Genomic DNA, 22493 nt, shown 5'->3' on the forward strand with positions numbered 1-22493 from the left:
ATTCCTTGACTGGACCGAACTCTTTCCGAGAGTCGTGTTTTTTATGATAGATTTGGTGTCTGTTTTCTTTTATGAATCTGTCATCTTTATATGTCAAAATGACACCAATCTTCTTATATTTAAATTCATTTGTTTTGTCAAAGTCATTAATTTAGTCAAGGATACACTAAATCCTTAATTTTTAGTGAAAATCACACTTCTGAATATGGCGGGAAAATCAGGGGAGATAACGACGAAAAATTTGAACCGAGGTGTTCCGAATGCATGTAAACAATAATAATAACATTGTCACGCGGAACTTCCTCCACCAAGTGGATATGCCTTTCTCGCGGAAGTATTTTACTTTACTAAAGATAAACGGTATCAGGTCCGTTCGCGCCCAATACACTTTCGCACCCTACACGTTCGCACCTCGCACGTTCGCACCCAAGGTCCGTTCGCACTCTACACGTTTGAGACCAATTTTAATCAAATTCCAGTAGAATAATTGGAAAATCATGATTGTTGTTTTAAATTGCTTTAATTGAATGTATTTGGCTTGTTATGAGTAAAATATTGAAGATTTTAAAAGATAATTGTGTTTAACAGCTTGATCCCTTTGATCTGAAACAATGAAACAATAAAATATAACAATACACTATTATAATCAAAACATGATTAAAAAAAATCACCCCCCCCCCCCAAAAAAAAAAAACGTAGTCAGAAATTCAATTTATTTTGAAACAAGTCAATGAAACAAAGTTATAGCAATACACTAACCAAAACATGACGAAGAGTTACTCAACACAAAATAAAACGTTAACAGAATCTCACTTTATTTAGAAGGATTTTTTTTAACAATACACTATCCAAAACATGATAAAGATTTATTCAACACAAAAAAAATGCTGTCTCACTTTAATTTGAGATAATGACAACATATATACTGATAAAAATACACTTGCCAAAACTTGATTACAAAGTTATTAAACACAAAACCGAATAAAATTGGGCGCGAACATGTAGGGTGCGAAAGTGAAAGGGGGCGAACATGGGTGGGTGCGAACGTGAATGGGCGCGAACGGACCCGGATTCAAGATAAACAGGTAAGAAGTGTGTAAGCTATGCATGTATATTAACAAACTACTGATTTTTTTAATATGAATACCGATAGCAAGAATGTAATGGAGTTACGTAATAATAAATAAGAGACCCGTTGACCGCAACTTAACCCCGTCAACAGGTTAACAAAGACTATTATGTCAATATTTACGAAACGAACTTTCTAATTAGTATACCTTATTTTTAAGGATTTGTATAGTTAAACTATAGTTACAAATCCTTCCTACTATAATGTCTATTGAATTCTTATTAATGATATCTATATACGTGGATCATATTAAACTGACTAAGGATTTACATTCATCATGTTCATAGTAACACTCGAGCTAGCGCTCTTACCCACTAATTTACATTTAAAAGGTAAGCTATATAAAAATACATGTATTATACTCTTATTCTTGTACAATGTAGTTATGCGACTAGTCTCTGTTTAAGTATTTTAAAAAAAAAATTATACTGTCTAGTATTTCTGCGTCAAGTCTTACAATGTATGTTGGATAATTAGAATCAAGGATGTATACTTACTATACAAATCCTTGTTAGAATATATATATTTTTGAACTTTCAATGAGCTGGAAGAGACAACACAAAAGTTAGTAACAAACCCTACAGGACTGAGTTCCCCTAATTTCCAGAGGCGGATCCAAAAAGGATGTGTGTGTGATTTGGGGGGGGGGGGGGGGGGGAGGGGTACTCTAAAGACCTGAACGTGGACCTGAATAACATAGGCGAATCCAGTGGGAAGGGACCCTCCTTTTGTGGGAAAAATTTGGTTGGTTAAACAGGGAATCACTAAAGCATGGCTGGACCGGGCCCCCTTAGGAAAAGTTCTGAATCCGCCACTGAACAGACCATGAAGATATATACGACTCGATGTATTAAATTACAATGGTAACGTTTCATGGGGTTCCGGGGGTGTAACTCCCCTCCCTACCACGACCCAATCACCACTTTTCAAAATTAGCAGCTTCATCCGCGCCTGGCTCCTCTTTTCAAAGATCAAGTTTAAACTGGCTTACGAGGGGGATGTTACGCATTTAAAATGGTAGATCAAGTAAGAATTAGTGATGTTGTTTATACATTAAAATAAGTTTATTTAATGCATTCACACACTATTCAACATCCATATCAATGAAATAATTCATCTCATGAAATGCACTGACTTAAAATGTTCACATATAGATATAGGAAGATGTGGTGTGAGTTCCGTAATTAGACAACGCTCCATCCAAATAACAAATTAAAAAAAGTAAACCATTATAGGTCAATGTACGGCCTTCATGTTCACATAATTCTTGTTAGTGAATAATTGTAAAATATAAATACGTAAAGCTCCATTAAACATGTTACAATATGAAAACATTAAAATGTACATCAAAACTACTTGTTACGTTCGGAGGACGTGTTTTTCAACAGACTGTCGGCATCCCAATGGGAACAAACTGTGCCCCTCTACTTGCTGACTTGTTTCTTTATTATTATGAGGCTGACTTCATGCAGGAACTTCTTAGGAAGAAAGATAAGAAGTTAGCAATATCCTTTAACTCTACTTTCCGCTATATAGATGACGTTCTTTCACTAAACAATTCAAAATTTGGTGACTATGTGGATCGCATCTATCCCATCGAATTGGAGATAAAGGATACTACAGATACAGTTAAGTCGGCTTCATATCTTGACTTACATCTAGAAATTGACAATGAGGGTCGGTTGAAGACAAAACTTTACGACAAAAGAGATGATTTCAGCTTTCCAATTGTGAACTTTCCATTTCTAAGTAGCAACATTCCAGCAGCACCTGCATACGGGGTATATATCTCCCAATTGATACGATATTCCCGTGCTTGCATTTCCTATCATGATTTTCTTAATAGAGGGTTACTGCTCACAAGGAAGCTATTAAACCAAGAGTTCCAAATGATGAAGTTGAAATCATCCCTTCGTAAATTTTACGGACGCCATCACGAGTTGGTTGACCGTTATGGAATAACCGTTTCACAAATGATATCGGATATGTTCCTTACGTCGTAACTACAATCCCCTTCCCTTTCATGAATTTGACCTACCGAATTAGACTATTTACCGGATTTGTAATCACATAAGCAACACGACGGGTGCCGCATGTGGAGCAGGATCTGCTTACCCTTCCGGAGCACCTGAGATCACCCCTAGTTTTTGGTGGGGTTCGTGTTGTTTATTCTTTAGTTTTCTATGTTGTGTCATGTGTACTATTGTTTTTCTGTTTGTCTTTTTCATTTTTAGCCATGGCGTTGTCAGTTTGATTTAGATTTACGAGTTTGACTGTCCCTTTGGTGTCTTTCGTCCCTCTTTTAAAAACTTTCATTCGATTTTAAGAAGTCAAAAGTTTAAATTTTATAAAAGCTTGTCACCTTTACAATAATTATTATTCATTTTAAGCTCAATTACATGACTTATGGTACACGATTGCGAATGGCCAATTGAGGGCTTCTGGTAGTTTGGCGAAAAAACTTCCCTGAAACTGCTGAGACTTTTGGAACGAAACCTTGCTACAATCATGCTGATTGTCTTTTTTTAAAAAACAGATCAAGAGCAACTTTAATTTGCAAAAAAGATCTGCAAGACAAGATTTTCAAATAATTCAAAAATGGCCGAAATCGTCCGGCGACTTCTTATATATACATTTGTAGTTATGGGAGTGAACATTTTGCTTTTGTTTTTCGTTTACGGCTTTTATATCGAAAACTATAAAAGACATATATAAAGTACATAAACAAAAAGTGTAATTCGTTTTTAAGCAATATACTATTAAGTATTGGAAGTAATCATAAAAATTATGTATGTTTCGATAAAATGAAATAATTGAAAAGAAATGAAATTAATCATCTGAAATGTAATAAATTGAACGTGACTACACGTGATCTTATTATATATACATGTACATGTACCTCCCACTAGACCCAGTCTGTACCGATGAGTCATGATCAGAACATCTATATAATGTTAAAACTAAAATTGTTTTTTATTTGGTGTACATGTACGGAAGCGTATTAGCGCCACACATTTTTTTTCCCTATGTTTGCGTTATAACGCAAACCTTTGCAAAGGTTTGCGTTATAACGCAAGGGTAATGTTTGCGTTATAACGCAAAGCAAAGGTTTGCGTTATAAGTTTTTTTTCTGAGACAAGTAACTGTTAGAAACCTTGACAACAACTTTCTGTTGGGTCCGTATAATTAAAAAAGACCTGTTGCAAGATATAATTATGTCCCTTCCCCGCATATATACTGTCAATTATATGTTGCAGTCAAGATTCCCGCCCTTTATCTTAATCGAAGCGCAGTTTTTAGTTTAACATTCAAGGTTTGCGTTATAACGCAAAGGTTTGCGTTGTAACGCAAACATAGGGGGAAAAATGTGTGGCGCTAATACGCTTATACATGTACATGTACATATTCAAAATTAATTGTTTCCACAGAGTCTAAAACTTTTTGTAATATAAATGTGTCGTCGGAATGAGCAGTATTTTTTTTATCCTGTAAAATTTGAAGGATTTAATATTCGGCTTCAGATTGCTAATTAAAAAAATCGTCATAACTGTCAACATGTGTAACTAAATGCCGTAATTGCTCTGATGTCTGACGCGGCCTTTTCTATGACTTGTTACGACTGTGGGACGCCAGAGTGTAGTCCACATATAACATATAACCCAGACACCCCATTGAATCTTCTTTGTTACTAAACTTGGTACTCTATAAAAGCAATTTTGATATACACAGAAAAAGTGCTAATTAGATAATTCTTCAATCTGTAATACAAATGACAAAGAGATATAGCTACAATAAAAACAACAATTATAAACGATACTTTATCAAAGAATCCTTGAATGTATTTGATTAAAGCTCGAACGTACACAATGTACATGTTCATATATATTCTGAATGTTCTTGCCTACGCTGACGATTTTTTGGAAATGCACCGTTAAAACACAAACAAGTTTCGCTTCATGCACGTTTGAATACCAGAATATATTTTAGCCTTACCAACAGTTTCTGACTTCGATGTTTATTTACTTTTGAGTCCCCTACTGACGAAGTCGAAGGATCCAGCAAATCAGTTTTCCAGACTTTTTTCTCCATGCTTAAAGATATTGATTTGATATTTTGTGTTTTGTTTTAGAATGACAAGTTACAGGTCAAGTTCGATTTTAACGATTTTAGTTTTTCTCCTTGTTCAGTAAAAGCCCTTTCCCTAGAATTAAATTTTTGATGAAATACTTTATAATTACTAGATTTCTGTTCAAAGGGAAATAAGTAATTTTCTAACTTTCTCAACTTATAGAATTAAATTTTTGATGAACTACGTATATATACTTTTTATTTAATAGATTTCTGTTCAAACGGAAATAACTCATTTTTTTTTAAAAGATATGTAAAATACATTGTATTAAGATAAATGACATTTCGGATTTTTTTTCCTTTTCGTTAGTAAGTTGTTTGAAGAATTTAGTATATAATCAGTAGAATATTGAGCAGGTATATGGGGTGTAAAAACATGTTCTTGTATTAACTCCATACATAACAGGGCTTGTAGATTTTTTCTCGGAGTAGGAAAATATGCACCAAATGCTGCAGTTACTGCATGGAGACTTCGGTATAACACCTGTTTTTGATTAGCAGTGGAAAGGTATTATTCATTTGTGGTGTAGATTTAATATCATGAGCTAAAATCGGTTTAATGCAAAAGTTCACAAGTGGATGATATATAGTATGAGTATTAAGCATACGTGTGTTAAAAACTGATTTTTTTTAGTCAGAAAACCTTCTGCGAACTTAAGTCATTTATCGTGTCCTGAAAATTTGGACACTCATAATGATGTTAAAATTTGGATGTCAAAATTACACGAAAAACATGTTGATAATTGGCATGTTGTTTAACATTCTGGTAAATCTATATCCGGTAGAGGTGACAATAAGCTACGAACGTACAATGTACAGACTGTTTAAAGAAAATTTTGAACCGGAGGAATACTGAAAAATAGTGCTTTCCGCCAAATTTAGATGTAGTGTTGCCCCCCCCCCCCCCATAAGGATTGAAACGGAGATATGAAAATATTGTTTTAGAAAACAGAGTGTGCCATGTATGTGACGTTTTTATTGAAGATGAAGCGCATGTTTAATAACGATGTTAGAAACAATTTATATTATGTTGCTGAAACTTTTAATGATAATTTTAATATATATAGGAAGATGTGGTGTGAGTGCCAATGAGACAACTCTCCATCCAAATAACAATTTAAAAATTAAACCATTATAGGTTAAAGTACGGCCTTCAACACGGAGCCTTGGCTCATACCGAACAACAAGCTATAAAGGGCCCCAAAATTACTTGTAAAACCATTCAAACGGGAAAACCAACGGTCTAATCTATATAAACAAAACGAGAAACGAGAAACACGTATATATTACATAAACAAACGACAACTACTTTAGATGATAATCAAAAGTTAGTGTTTTTATTCTCAGATGTAAATATGATACGTGCGTGTGCCAAAACCTGTCATTTGATTTTAAAAAGGCGTAGAAATTTTACATATTGTAAATAGTATACTATTTTATTTCATATTGTGTAATATATCTATGCATTTTAATAGTCTCTTATAATTCTGTATAGAATGGCTCTCATTTTATTTAGTGCGATTTTACAATGTATAAAGATTAATTGTACTTGTTGAGAGATGATACTTTAATAAAACATTGAATTGTGAATTGAATTGAATTGTATTGCTACGCAATACCCACATCATACTCGTTGAATAGTGTTTTTACACGACCGCAAAATTATTTTTTTTGCGTCATTTAATGGTATCATGTCGTCTGCGTCGTCGTCGTCCGAATACGCAATTTGTTTCCGGACAATAACTTTTGTTTTAGTGAATGGATCTCTATAAGTTTTTACCAGAAGATACAATATTACTAAAGGAAGGTTGTGATTGATTTTGGGGGTTATGGTTTGGTTCTAATAGTTTAGGAATGAGGGGTCAAAAAGAGGGCACCAATAAGCATTTTTGTAGTTTTCAAACAATAACTGTGTTTAAATGTACGAATCTCTTTGAAATTATACCACAAGTTTCCATATCATGACAGGATGGTTAGTATTGACTTTGGATGTTATGGCTCCATTTTTTTTTAGAATTAGGGACAAAAGGGCCAAAAAAGGGGGAAAATTATTTTTTTCTGGTCAATGGACAATTAAGGCAATTTGAAAGCAGTCTAACGGAGGGAGGTAATTTAAAAATATTTAACATACAATGTTAGGTATGTTCTGATTTATCTCAATAACACTAATTTGAGAAAAGTTTGAAGAAAAGATCTTTCATAGCACACTATTGCGCAATAGATTTTTAAGATCTTGACATTTATTTTGTGTCAGAAACTCATATTATGCCAAAAATTTGATCACAATCCAATTTCAGAGCTGTATCAAGCTTGAATGTTGTGTCCTATTTAGGTTCAACTTCTGCGTTCTTATAAAGCTGCACCCTGCGGAGCAACTGGTTCTACAATAACGGTGTAGACACTTTTTTTATTCGCGGAGTACTCGATTTATTGCTTGTATATGTAGCTATAGTTGACAAAGTTTTAAAGTGTTATCACTTTTTATTTCAGATAAGTAAAGATGGCAACAGACGACACCACCACTCCTTTGTTAAACCCTTCAGCTAGAGGAGCAAATCGTTTCAAGATTTCAAAATGGACGCCGATTGAAATCTTAGTCGTGCTATATTTTTTTGCCTCAAGTTGTCTTTTGCCAGTGCAGCAATATTATGCTATAACAGTGATAGCTGAAAAACATAATGTTTCCAATTTTATAAACCACGAAGAGAAAAGTTGTCACAGTCCTAGTTCTAATTCGTCAAATAATCAGAAAATTGTAGTTGATAAAATAGAAGAGGAATCTTCGCAATTTTTAATGTACATTGGATTTTGTGGTACTATTTTATCGGTAATTCCAATTCTATGTTTAGGATCGATTTCGGATCGACTAGGGAGAAAATTCGTATTGTGCTTCTGTTTAGGTGGTTTATTACTAAAAGAGATAGTTTACCTTGTAGTAATACATTTTCATTTATCTTTATACATTTTGTATCTCGCACAAGGGATTGAAGGCCTAACTGGTGGCTTTGGAGGCATGATGATGGCTCTTTTTGGAATGACTGCCGATGTCACGGAACCTGGTAAAAATAGGGCATTTAGGTTGTCTGTCGTAGAAGGTACTGCATCAATCACATATTCACTCGCAACTCTTGGAATGGGATACTGGATAAAATACGGAGATTTCTACTTTCCAATGATATTCATTAGTGTTATGACTATACTAACCATAGTATTTTGTGTTTTATTTATTCCAGAAACGTCACCGATGCAGGGTCGCAATGAAACCTTCAGTCTTGTATATTTCTTCAAATGCTTCCGTTTTTATGTTTTACCTAGTCCGGAAGGAAGACGTTGGAAGTTAACAGCTTCATTATTTATCCTGGCCCTCTCCGGTGCTGCTATATTGGGGAGATCTAGTACGCTAACACTATATCTACTTAAATCACCAATATGTTGGAATGAGGTGAAAGTTCAAATCTTTACGTCAGTTCAGACATTCGCGAACTGGGTTGCAGCTATGGTTGTAGTTCGTATTTTACACGTATTCACTCAAGATTATGTAATTTTAGTGATTGGAGCTCTCTCCGCAGCATCCGCCAGTCTCCTCCTTGCATTTGCGACTAAAGATTCGCTTGTTTATTTGTGTAAGTACATCTACTAGTAGTTTATAATTTACATACATCCAAGCAATACAAGAATTGGCAAAATATACTACACCAAGCTATTGTATATAGACCGTTACTTAAATCCTATATAAATGTATATATATATATATATGTAGCTAGCTAAAGTGGTACTTCTGGTTGAAAAAGAGTCTTATAGTACGATGCCTTGATGCGGGTGTGTGCCACGTTTTCAATCAAGTTAAAGAACCACAGGCACTTGCCCCATAACCCATAAATGTTTTCCCTATATACTGAAATGTGCTATGTTAAGTTATTATATAAGATTATATTTTTCTGAGACAAGTGACTGTGTTAGAAACCGTGGCAACAACTTTCTGTTGGGTCCGTATAATTAAAGAAGACCTGTTGCAAGATATAATTTTGTCCCTTGCCCGCATATATACTGTCAATTATATGTTGCAGTCAAGATTCCCTCCCTTTATCTAAGTCGAAGCGCAGTTTTTGGTTTTACATTCATCAAAAAGCCCAAGGTCGAATATCCGAAAGCCGAGGATCACTATAAGAACCCAAACAGTTGAATATGTTTTTACCAATTTACATCGAACTTAAGCATATGTTTCGGTTCTGTATAGACTTCTTGTACGGATTGATAGTTTAGTCTAAGATGCATGATTTTTTTTATTAATGTTTAGTGGCTTTGAACTAGCTATCAGATAACTGCGAGTACTCTCAGATCTGTTCATTGTGTTTTTTTTTGTGTCGGGATGTATAAGTACCCGGCCACGTCAAGTTGTATTTTTGTCCATCTGATGATCTTTTTCAACTGATTTTCACAGTTCGTTTTTATGTTGTACTGTTACACCACTGTCCCAGGTTAGAGGGTGGGTTGGGATCCCGCTAACATGTTTAACCCTGCCACATTCTGTAGGTTTGTACCTGTCCCAATTTAAGAGCCAGTAATTCAGTGGTTGTTGTTTGTTTGCATGTATGTGTTACATATTTAAATTTGTGTTTCGTTCATAGTTTGTACTTAAACGAGGCTGCTAGTTTTCTCGATTGAATTGTTTTACATTGTCATTTTGGGGCCTTTTATAGCTGACTATGCGGTATAGGCGTTGCTCATTGTTGAAGACCGTACGGTGACCTATAGTTGTTAGTTTCTGTGTCATTTTGGTCTCTTGTGGAGAGTTGTCTCAGTGGCAATCATACCACATCTTCTTTTTTATATTCTTACTTTTCTTTTGCCATTGAATGTAATTGTACAAAAATGTAGTGACACAACATTATTCAACTTATTTTCTTCAATATGAAGACTAGAAGCGCTAAAAGGTTTTATTATGGGTTTTCTAACTTAATTTTTATCATGATGCCTTAGTCTAGTTACAGAAGAAACTCTATCATGTCTGTTGTTTTGGCGTTTTTTTTTTATAATTATTTAAGAACTACATATTTGAAATTTTATTTGAAAAATATAAATTATTAACCTTTTTCAAACGAATTATATTTTGAATTTTCTTTAAAAGAATTGCCAATTGTTTAAATTGATGTAAAATGATGGACATTTATAAAAAAGAAGATTTGGCATGATTGCCAATGAGAGACAATTCTCCACAAGGGACCAAAATGACACAGAAATTAACATCTTTAAGTCACCGTACGGCCTTTAACAATGAACAAAGCCCACACCGCATAGTCAGCTATATATAAAAGGCCCCGAAATGGCAATGTAAAACAATTGAAACGAGTAAACTAACGGCCTTACATGTATTTATGTAAAAAGTTGTAACTGAAAATGTATGTATTGATATTGTAATTTTGATGCACAAACGTTTATGATGTTTCAGCTTTAATAAGATAAAGATAAGATTGTTTAAATGAAGTGTCGGAAAATATAAGAAGTTTCCGTGTTATATAAACTTTATAACAATATAATAACCTTATTTTTGGGATTAAAGTTCAAGTTTTTAAGTAAATGTACAATGTACCGTTACTGTTACAATTTTATCAATCTTTGAAACAAGCCTGATTTTTTTTTAAAAACAGATTTAAGACACGAGTTTCTGGTCATTCACTAAATATTTAAAAGATATCAAAGGCTGAAGTCGAAGACAAAATTACAAGCAGATGAAAATAAGTGTACACAATGCTTAACAGAAAAATCGAGGGGGATGAGGAGGGAGGGGGTATATGACAGGCGCTGCGGAAATTGGGAATGGATATAATTCCAATATAGTCATTCTTTGTTAGAATGCACCTCGAATATAATTACTGTTAGATAAAAAAAAGTACCCCTAATATTGAGCCTGAAGTATAGTACGTTAAAGCACAGACTAACTCTCGTAGGAATATATTCCAAAATATGATTTGGTTTTAACTTTTTTCATGTTACATGTATGATGAATTTTTATTCGTATATAAGTATTTTCGCTGTAAACTAAAGCTTGAGTAAATTGAAAGTCTTTTTGTCTGATTTAAGAAAAAACACCCAAAAAAGTCTTGGTACATGTATAATAGTTGAAAATAGCTCTCGCAGCGATATATTCTCTTTGTGCTGATGCCACTTAAAGCAATCACCATTCAACCAATCAATCAATCAATTAATCAATCAAATCGCTTACATATTTTTTTTTTTAATGTCAATGTACATGTATGTTTATATATTTTTACACAGTTGTTATTGTTGGTATATGTTCAGCAGCCGTATTTCCGACGGTCAGAGCTATGATGTCACGACAGTGTACAGCAGCCGAACAAGGTAAGGAAAATCTGATAAAGCTCAAATGAGAAAATAATCAAAATATTCAAGTGTGTTGAATAATAAGTGAAAACAGACACTAAGAGATTATTTATTGATAAAAGCATACTAATACCCCTAGAAGTTGATAGCATATTAACAAAATAAACGTAGAAAATCACATAATAAATACAACACTCATCAAATATTTATATGGCTTATAATTTTGTACACCAGATGCCCGTTACAATATACATGTCACGAAAACACTTGTCAGTGATTCTCGAATACAAATATTAAAAGGCCAAAATAAGTGCGAAGTGAAAAGACCTCATATCAAAAGGTTTGGAAACGAGAAAGTACTCCTGATTAAATTTGATTCAATTTGATTTAAATACTTGCACATATAAAGAAAGAGCCGTCCTTTTAATGAACAGAACAATTATTTTAATATTATTAAATGATGATAAATATTTGACAAATCTGGTAATCACTGGATTTAAACTGATTATGGTAATTGCAGTTACCTGGCGGGCCCAAACACAAAACATTGACTTTTTCTAATTTCTCCGTGTACAAGCGTTGTTTTTAAGAAATACACAGCCGCTAGGTTGGTATTTGAGGTGTTATTGTGTGTGTTTTCTTTGTATTATACGTGGCCTTGTTACCGAAATAATAGCAATATAAAATTTACAGAAGATCATCGCAATTCCAAAAGAAGTGATCAAAACCACTTGAAAGATACTCGTAACCGTATAAAATAAGAAAATATAGTAACTGATCTCATAAGTACTCTCTGCTAACGGAATATTAAAAGATAAAGTGGGACTGTGTCCATAGATGATGCCCCCGCTTGCATAACACGTTTTAAATGAACATAAACCAATATCAGTGAAGGTTATACTACCCAAATTCGTTCCTGATTTGAATTTGTGCTAATGAGCTTTTTTTTTTGGTTTCACAATATCTGATTGAGGCAAACTTAAGTGAGAGAACGGAAAAAATGCAAGTGTTTCCATTTGCAAAGGAACATAAATCTAGAACGGTATAAATGATGTCTCCAAAATCATTCAAAACTTGATCTGTGCTATGAAAAGTAATAAGCATTGTGTTTAATTTTCATTGCATTTAGTCGAGACAAAAAAAAAAAAAAAAATGAAACGAAAAAAATCAACATTTTTTGCATTTGTAAAGGAGCATGAACTCTAGAACAGTAAACGTTTTGAAGTTACTATGATCTTACATAAAACTTCGATGGCTATTATTTTGGAAACAATGCCAAATATGATATTATATAAGAATACACACACAGAAAAATATCATACATATCAACCTAGCAGCTGAGTAATTCTTGAAAGCAACGCGTGCACCGGGAGAAATTAGAAGAAGACGATTTAACTTATTTTTGGCTCCGCCATGTTAGAATCGTGGTAACTGCAATTACCATGATCAGTTTAACACCAGCGGTTAATCGAAGAACATGCGATATCAAGAATTCTATGATTAAAAGCATCAATAATTGTTTTAAATAAAAACCAATACTAATATCTGAATAATATACGTAATGCTTTACAAAGATTTGGTACTTCCTTTGGAGTTTAAAACTAAGATAAAACATCTAAATACAAGCAGCATGCAGTTGTCTTTCTTCTTACAAAACTGCGTAGAGCTACACAGAAAAAAATGTGTTGAATAGACCATAGACCACGAGGCTTTCAACAGATAACCGTAACCAGCATTTGTTTTTGCGCAATCCAGTATATTGAGAATTTTTGGCAGCAACTTTTATTATAACAAACAAAAATAATGATAATACAGTTTGAATTATATTGTATTTTTCATTGTAAGTTGCTAGTAAAATGTGCGAAAAATGAATAATAAACCCGAGAATACTTTTTTTTAATTGCAGGGTCGTTATTTGCCAGTGTTGCTAGTGTAGAGTTACTGTTCACAGCCTTTGCACAATTAACGTATGGCGGAGTTTACAAAGCGTCGGTATCATTTTATCCTGGGTTGGTGTTCCTTATAATGGGAGGAGTTCTATTCATAGTTTTAATCATCTCTTTGTAAGTATTGCTAAACCAGTTATATTTGTCATATTTGTAATCGTAGCCCTAACGAGTTTTATGATAACGATATGTTTGTATGTCGTACCGAGCTATTTTTATACGACCGCAAATTTTGAAAAAAATTTCGTCGTATATTGCTATCACGTTGGCGTCGTCGTCGTCGTCGTCGTCGTCGTCGTCGTCCGAATACTTTTAGTTTTCGCACTTTAACTTTAGTAAAAGTGAATAGAAATCTATTAAATTTTAACACAAGGTTTATGACCATAAAAGGAAGGTTGGTATTGATTTTGGGAGTTTTGGTCCCAACATTTTAGGAATTAGGGGCCAAAAAAGGGCCCAAATAAGCATTATTCTGGGTTTTCGCACAATAACTTTAGTTTAAGTAAATAGAAATCATTGAAACTTAAACATAATGTTTATGACCTCAAAAGGAAGATTTGTATTGATTTTGGGAGTTTAGGTCCCAACAGTTTAGGAATTAGGGGCCAAAAAGGGACCCAAATAAGCATTTTTCTTGGTTTTCGCACCATAACGTTAGTATAAGTAAATAGAAATCTATGAAATTTAAACACAAGGTTAATGACCATAAAAGGAAAGTTGGTATTAATTTTGGGAGTTTTGGTCCCAACAGTTTAGGAAAAAGGGGCCCAAAGGGTCCAAAATTAAACTTTGTTTGATTTCATCAAAATTGAATAATTGGGGTTCTTTGATATGCCGAATCTAACTGTGTATGTAGATTCTTAACTTTTGGTCCCGTTTTCAAATTGGTCTACATTAAGGTCCAAAGGGTCCAAAATTAAACTTAGTTTGATTTTAACAAAAAATGAATCCTTGGGGTTCTTTGATATGCTGAATCTAAAAATGAACTTAGATTTTTTTTTTGGCCCAGTTTTCAAGTTGGCCCAAATCGGGGTCCAAAATGAAACTTTTTTGATTTCATCAAAAATTGAATAAATGGGGTTCTTTGATATGCCAAATCTAACTGTGTATGTAGATTCTTCATTTTTGGTCCCGTTTTCAAATTGGCCTACATTAAGGTCCAAAGAGTCCAAAATTAAACTAAGTTTGATTTTAACAAAAATTAAATTCTTGGGCCTCTTTGATATGCTAAATCTAAACATGTACTTAGATTTTTGATTATGGGCCCAGTTTTCAAGTTGGTCCAAATCAGGATCTAAAATTATTATATTAAGTATTGTGGAATAGCAAGTCTTTTTAATTGCACAGTATTGTGCAATGGCAAGAAATATCTAATTTCACAATATTGTGAAATAGCAAATTTTTTTTTAATTAGAGTTATCTTTCTTTGTCCAAAATAGTAAGCAAGAAATATCTTATTGCAAGAATTTTTTTTAATTGGAGTTATCTTCCTTTGTCCAGAATCAACTTAAATCTTTGTTATATACAATATACAATGTATATTCACTTTTTACTACCAACTGATAAATTTAAATAATCTTTACCATTCAGTGATAACAAGCAGTTTTTTTACATTTTATTTACAGTTTATTTTTTGATGTATTTAAATGAGTAGTTATTGTTGCAAACTCCATTAGAATATTTTAATTGAGATTAGTTTTGGAATAAGGGAAAGGGGGATGTGATTAAAAAATTGGGTTCAATTTTTCTCATTTGAAATTTCATAAATAAAATGAAAATTTCTTCAAACATTATTTTGAGAGGATTAATATTGAACAGCATAGTGAATTGCTCTAAGAGAAAACAAAAATTTTAAGTTCATTAGAACACATTCATTCTGTGTCAGAAACCTATGCTGTGTCAACTATTTAATCACAATTCAAATTTAGAGCTGAATCCAGCTTGAATGTTGTGTCCATACTTGCCCCAACCGTTCAGGGTTCAACCTCTGCGGTCGTATAAAGCTACGCCCTGCGAAGCATCTGGTTATTGTAGTGATCAAGCGGCTCTTTCCGCAAATAAGTATTACGAGCACTTTCTCGCAAATCCTGAATATTTCAGTTACTCTTTATGAATTAAAGCCTTCCCTGATTTAGGACAGGCTCGCACAGGATGAGGCGGGGTTGCTTACATTTGCGCCGACCCCGCCCAATATCTTGAACAGCAATGTAACAGTGACAAAATATTTCTATAACTATATATAACTAATATATAACTATAGAAATTAGTTGGAAAGCTTAACTCGTCAGACCGGTACACAACAATAACAAAAAAACAACAAAAAAAACCCCCACCAACTAACAAAGACCCACGAGTACTCGAAACTAAAGTTTAAAATTCTATTCTCGACACACTTTGCCCATTAACTCTAGTTTACTATGCTGCACTTGAATAGCTATTTATAACCACCTATATTCATATGCAATGTTTATATGATTTTTTGTAGAATACTGTTAAGGTGGATGAGAAAAGAAAACTTGGATATACAGACGTGGCAAGTTATAAACTAATGAAAAAGGAGGAGTCAGCTTTACCTCACGAGGTTACATAAACAAATCCGAGTTAATATTCGTACTTTTGCTACAACAAGAAACCATTGTCTGTATATTTAGATTGTAACTAGATTGTGGTTACAAAAAGGGCATGGCTTTTTGAGTTTTACGTATTAATAGTTGTGGGCTATTTCAATTTTTTTTTTACAAATATTCAGATACAAGTAGAATTTTTGTTTTGTTGTCGATTCCCAGTTGTCTATTTTGTTATATCTACTATGAGACTGTGAATTTAAACGTTTTTAAGCAGAAATATTAAAATATTTGTTTATCCTAGTCACAGGGAGATTTGTTTTTATCACAACTCTGTTACCGTCAGGGTATGTTTACAATTCAGTGCTTTTAAATATACTGCTCAGTGCTAAAAGATCCGTATATAAAACATTTATATATTTTCCCAGCTAAAGTATGACGAAATTGGTTGATGAGTCCAAAATGGCATTTTTGAAAATCTATTTTTTATGACGAAAAATTCCATTCATGAAATTTGTTTTTTGAAATGTTTGTAACTTTAAATAAGGAGTTATAAACTACTATATTCTTTAAAAAAAAAAGCAGTTGGAATTACTTAGACCTAAATGTTCATACATTATAACTCATTGTGTCCATCAAATTTTTCGAACCAACATCACAATACCCTTGTGAACATGTGTAACACGAATGGTGACACATGTGGAGCAGGCTAATACTTACCTTTCTGGGGCATCTTATATCACCCTTATATATATTGGTGGGATAAGTCTGTTGTATCCGTGTTGTGTTTTCAAAAAATGGTTTTGTAAACTTTTTGTGTTGTGGTATTTTTTTTTCATTTTTTGCCATGGCATTGTTAGTTTTTTCTCATAATTTTTTTTCTGCTGATGAGATTGAATATCCGGTGACTGTCCACTCTTTTAATTTGTGAAAACTGAAAACTGAAATGATATACTGCCATGTTGAGATTGTTGTTGGTTTTTCCAAAGTATTTTTTTCTCAATCAATCTAGTTTCCTTTATATTAAAAATTCATTATTTTTGTTTAGCTTGGAACAATCTCGAAAATAAATAGCTGCAATCTGATGAAAAATTTTGGTTCTTTAGATTGCACGATTTGCACTTATTATTTGAAAGTTGTTCTTGCGAATCTTTGATGTATAGAGAAGACACTGCCATGAAGGTGAGAAAGACAAAAATGGTAAATCTTGCCCAATTTTTTTTTTTTTTAGAAAACTAATTTTGTCCTGCATTAAATCAACACTTGACATTATTTATATGTCTTTTATTTGCGTCTGTTTAGTTTCATTGATGATGTGTATGTACGTTTTAATCTATTATTATTATTAAATAGGGTGCTTTTATATATTTTTTTAAATATCACAAAAAAATAATTTCTGAAGTGTTCATAGATCTATGGTCGGGTTGTTGTCTCTTTGACACATTCCCCATTTCCATACTCAATTTTATAGATCTGTGCTTGTTTATTGTACAATGTATTTTTTGTATTATATTTATGGGAAATGCTGCTGTTGATATACAATGTTTCTTATTATAATGATGTTACTTTGAATAGTTTCTATGATATAACACATATTTCGTCCAATTACAAAATACTGACTTTGATTACCAAGAGAAAATTTAAAAAGAAAATACAGAAAATAGAAAAGGGTTCAAGCATGAGATAAACTTACCATATATTTATCATTGTTAACGTTTACTTCATGTATACCAAAGATATTGCCCTGGATTTTTACAGAGTATGTGAGTTGTACGAATATCTTCAATATCCCTTGGAACTTGCTCTTAAAATGTTTACAATGTTTGTTGCGTAGAGTCGACACTGCCAGAAAAAAAAATCACCAAAGTCAGGGTTACTAGAAAATGGTCAATCTTGCCCAAATTTGAAGTTTTTCAAAGATAATTATCTTGTTCATGCGTTTAATTAACACTGTCAAAATATTATTATTTATAAGTTATATATGTATTTTTTTTTATCAATTGTGCAATTATATTCACTTTGTTGGTTTTCTTTATTCATGTTAATTTATAATTATATAGAGTGCTTGTTGTATGATTTCTGTTTTAACTGTAACTTATATGTTCACTGTTGTTTTTAGATCTGTTTTTTTTTGTTGTACAATGTCTTTGATATTTTAACATACAAGGAGTCTTATGTTTATTATAAATACTGCTGATTATATAAAAGGTTACATATTTTCATGTTCCTTTGAAAGTTACTATGATATTAAACATATTTATTCAAATGACAAAATACTGACTTCGATTACCAGTTTTTTTTTATAAAAACAATACAAATATAGGAGTCCAACACCAGATACAATTACCATACATCAATTCATTGTTAACTCTTACTTTTTTTTTTATAAACGTTATTGCTGTGGAATTTAAAAAAAAAAGATATAAAGATAAAAAAGTATTCAAAATGTTACCATGCAAATGAACAGTCGGTTGCAAAGATATTCAAAAGTTTTGAAAATGGTCTGATATTGGATTCTAAATGATAAAATGTTTGAGAACAATATAATTGTTTACTTATACCAAAATTTTTGTTTTTAATTTACATCGAAAATATAAACCAAATTATTATTGATGAATATTTGAAAATCTTAATACAAAACTTTTTAAATGAAACAATATTTATAAAACAATATAAGATAGAATCAGTGCCTACCTCTACTAGATGCAGTTAATATGTTTTGATACCAGTGAGACTTTCTCAATTGAAGTTTTCATTTTATATACCCATTCTAAAACTCTCCATTTGTAATGATAAATGCACGATTATGATTTTTTTACCCTTAGCTCAATTGTATTAGTCCCTTAATTTGCAGTGTAGGTGTAGTCTGCAGCTGCATTGTTATAAAGCCAATGTCTGTTATAGAATGGTCTGACTCACTTCATGATTTTCCCCAAATACTTTATCACATTTAAAGTTAACAACTGATATAGTATTTTTATTTTATAAAATGATCGGAGACCACATCTAAAATTGGCATTTTATCATAGTATTATTCAAGTAATATTTTTTTTCTGCTTGAGCTAAAGAATGAATGCAATAATAAAACGATTTTTTTAAATTATGTTATGTCAATGTATTTTGTTTTTTAGCATGTAATAAAATGTTTTATTTAATAACTTTACTAATAAGATAAGGCACCACAGTATCCGAGAAACTCAGAAAAAATGTGAAGAGTTCAATAGTTAGCATAAATAATGCAGAAAGGGATATAAGTGGTTATTAGTTTTTTTATATTGTTTTTTTTCAAATTTGTTCGTTTTTGTTTTTGTTTTTTCTTAATATCAATTGAGTATTTGTTTATACGTGCAATTATTTTGTGAAAAACCTGCATTAAAACATTTAAATTATAAAAAATACAGAAAGATAATGGTAGTATTTTAGAAGTGCATTTTAGTGGTTAAAAGTGTTATATTGTTTGTTTCAATTTCTTTGTGTTTTTCTTTTTGTTTGTTTGTTCTTTTATATTATTAGAGTATTTGTTTGTACATTACTCATTATCTGAAGAATCTGTACTGAATTATCATGATTAAAAATCGAAAACAGAGAAAAAAGTATTTGGTTTACTATTAAGTTAACCAATCAGAAGAAGGTACGCCAATTGATCATGATGTTCAAGATTGCATGGTACGAAGAACTAAATGTCTAACGTTATTTCTCGGAGGTTCATTATTCATCGGATTTCGAATTTTTGTTTTATACATCTTTTGTAGTTGGAATGAAAAAAAAGTCCATGTCTATTATAATTATAACAAGAATACTATACATTTTGCAAGGGTTTAATGTATATATCATTCCGATACATGATACAATGCCATGTTCCCTTTCTTATATCCTAACAGTAACGAATTCTTGTTACAACATACAGCGACCGGCGAAAACAAATCGTCACTAGAAGTAAGAACCTCTATACTCCTTTTCCCGTCATGCTGTATAAGAGTTAGATTGTTAGAATTGCTACTGACAACATATACATTCTGATCATTATTCACGGTTATACCTCGTGGACACCTAGTAGATTCATTTTTGAATGTCCATATTTTCTTTCCTTTAAAATCACAACAGTTCACTGTGTCATTATTCTCGTCTGTATAGTAAATCTTATCTTCAGAAGCTGCAATATATACCATGGAACTAGTATTAAACTTTATTATGAGCAAGATAGTTCCAGTAATGTCAATTTTCATTATTCCATGTTTTTGTACTAACGTAAAGATGTTCTCATCATGGCAAGATATTCCAAAGCAGCTGTTTTTGAAATCTATTTTCTTTTCAACAAAACTTATCTTACTGCTTATAATTTTTAAACATTTGATGTCTGGGTATGTCACAGCAAAGCGGTCATTATCTATTTCTGTTAGATCGAATGGTCTACCTTCTACATCTATGTCACTCACATAATTTCCAGTGAAATCATATTCCATTAGTTTTCCTGTAGTATAAAAATCGGCAATTAAAATTCTACCATCACATAATATAAGGCATCCAGATATTTGAAGCTGCGGTTTAACAGGAAATTTTAATGAAAATTGAAGGTCAATGTCAAGGACATTTTGGTTTGACCCACGTATTTGTGTTTGAGCCTGGTCGATCTTTGCGTCCTTCAACTGCAGATCGAGATTTTTTTCAGTGATATATATTTCGCCAAACTTTTTGACGTTATTTATGAACGAAATGACCACAGGGTGTATTTTCAAGTCAATCGTAAAGCTCTTTTCTTTGCCTATTTCGACTTTAAGGGATCTAAGTTTTTCACTGATAGTAATGTTCATTTTAGATGTTCCAAGGAAGACTTGAAGGTCGGATGCGAGCAATTTCATTTGGTCTGTCTGTTCTTTAAGTTTCTCAAGCTCGTTTTCTGACTGTTGTAATTGTTTCAGCATTTTACTGTATCTTAACCTGCAGTTTTCATGTTTGATTTGGAGTTCCTGGAGAAGTTGTTGTTCAAGCTCATCTAAGTGTTTGCTCAGCCTCTGCCTTGTTTCTAGAATCTTTTTCTGAATTGTTTGTTTTTCAGTATCGATATTCGCCGCGTCCGAAGCTCGGTCTCGAATACACTGTCTTACGCTTTCAAGAGATCTAGAAATCGTTTCCTCTAAATCAGAAAGTGCAGTTGAACTCTTTGCATTTATAGCTGCATCGTGTATTGAAATAATATCATCCTCTGGACAATTATTGTGCGCTGAGTGAATGCACATTGCACATACTGCTACATGATGACATTTACAATAAAGATCAAGCTTTTCGTCATGAGTCTCGCATGTCAAATTAACAGAAAAATCTTTTATTTTCAGGAAGTCTTCGATGGCGATCATTTTGTGATTTCTTGTTAGTTTTAAAGATCTATGGTTTTTTTCACAGTCTGCACAGAATCCCTCATCGCAGATGGTGCACCATTTCTCACCACCTTTTGTAATGCCTTCAAATTTACACGGACCGCAACATACTGGTGGAGTAGATGTCATTATATAGAACTAAAACATACAATATATGAAATTGATATTTTTCAAAAGCATAGACGGTTTTTCATATCTTTAATTCAATCATTAAAACGTCAAATAATAATTTAATATTCGATAAGAAACTTTTCGTTTGGAGTTTTGCTTTTAATATGGTAATGTTGTTATTTTACTATTAGTTTTATTCATAATTTTGGAAGTCTGCACTTTAAAAGGTGTAATACTATTCTGTTAAGTGTGCCGTTCATGGAACTATTTTAGACAGTATGTAAACCATTCGGTAGCAACTTAATTATACGGTTCAAATGTTGTTATACACTATTATATTATTCATTTATATATTTCTTTTTGCTGATACCATGACACCGGGTTACAAAACTTTAAATGTTCGGTACCAAGTCAGGCATAGGGCAGTCCATTTTATGTATGTTGGCGTTTGGTTTTGATGCAGGTCAATGCTATTGTTTTACTCTTAAAGGGAAACCTGATCCCTCAATTTTAGTATGAAACCCGAATTTGTTTTCTCTTAATGGATTTATGAATTTTGAACAGAGATATTATACTGTTTCCTTTATTTAAGGCTATCTTGGAAGTAGGACGGTTTCATTAACAATTTCAGGATAGCCAACAAACAACCCTACGAATATTCCTTACTGTGGCCAGACTTGGGTGAATAAGTAAAATAGTTATTTTGGTTACCTTGTTTACTGCCTTTAACGTAAAATAATTGATAATTTACAACTGAGAGGAACAAAGTGCCATTCAATGGGCTCATTATGAATCAAAGTAATGGTTTGTTTGTTGTATGCATGTTTCATGCAAAGCTTTATAATATATACCTAGCATTACTCCTTACAGTGATAAATCATGTATCTGCTTCTTCCAA

The 22493-nt window shown here is 32.5% G+C and overlaps 2 protein-coding genes across 2 annotated transcripts; one reads left to right on the forward strand and one right to left on the reverse strand.

Annotated features, from left to right (window-relative positions):
• The first annotated feature begins 7724 nt into the window (after window positions 1-7724).
• LOC134709303 (proton-coupled folate transporter-like) lies at window positions 7725-13681 on the forward strand. The gene is made up of 3 exons (XM_063569467.1): window positions 7725-8880; window positions 11534-11617; window positions 13506-13681. Exons 1-3 carry the CDS (start codon window positions 7758-7760, stop codon window positions 13664-13666), a joined length of 1368 nt encoding a protein of 455 aa, XP_063425537.1. The 5' UTR covers window positions 7725-7757; the 3' UTR covers window positions 13667-13681.
• A 6258-nt stretch (window positions 13682-19939) lies between these two features.
• LOC134710555 (uncharacterized) lies at window positions 19940-21613 on the reverse strand. The gene has a single exon (XM_063570926.1). It carries the CDS (start codon window positions 21611-21613, stop codon window positions 19940-19942), a length of 1674 nt encoding a protein of 557 aa, XP_063426996.1.
• Window positions 21614-22493: the final 880 nt, after the last annotated feature.

Source organism: Mytilus trossulus, chromosome 3 (assembly GCF_036588685.1).
Source record: "Mytilus trossulus isolate FHL-02 chromosome 3, PNRI_Mtr1.1.1.hap1, whole genome shotgun sequence".
Taxonomy (NCBI): Eukaryota; Metazoa; Mollusca; class Bivalvia; order Mytilida; family Mytilidae; genus Mytilus; species Mytilus trossulus.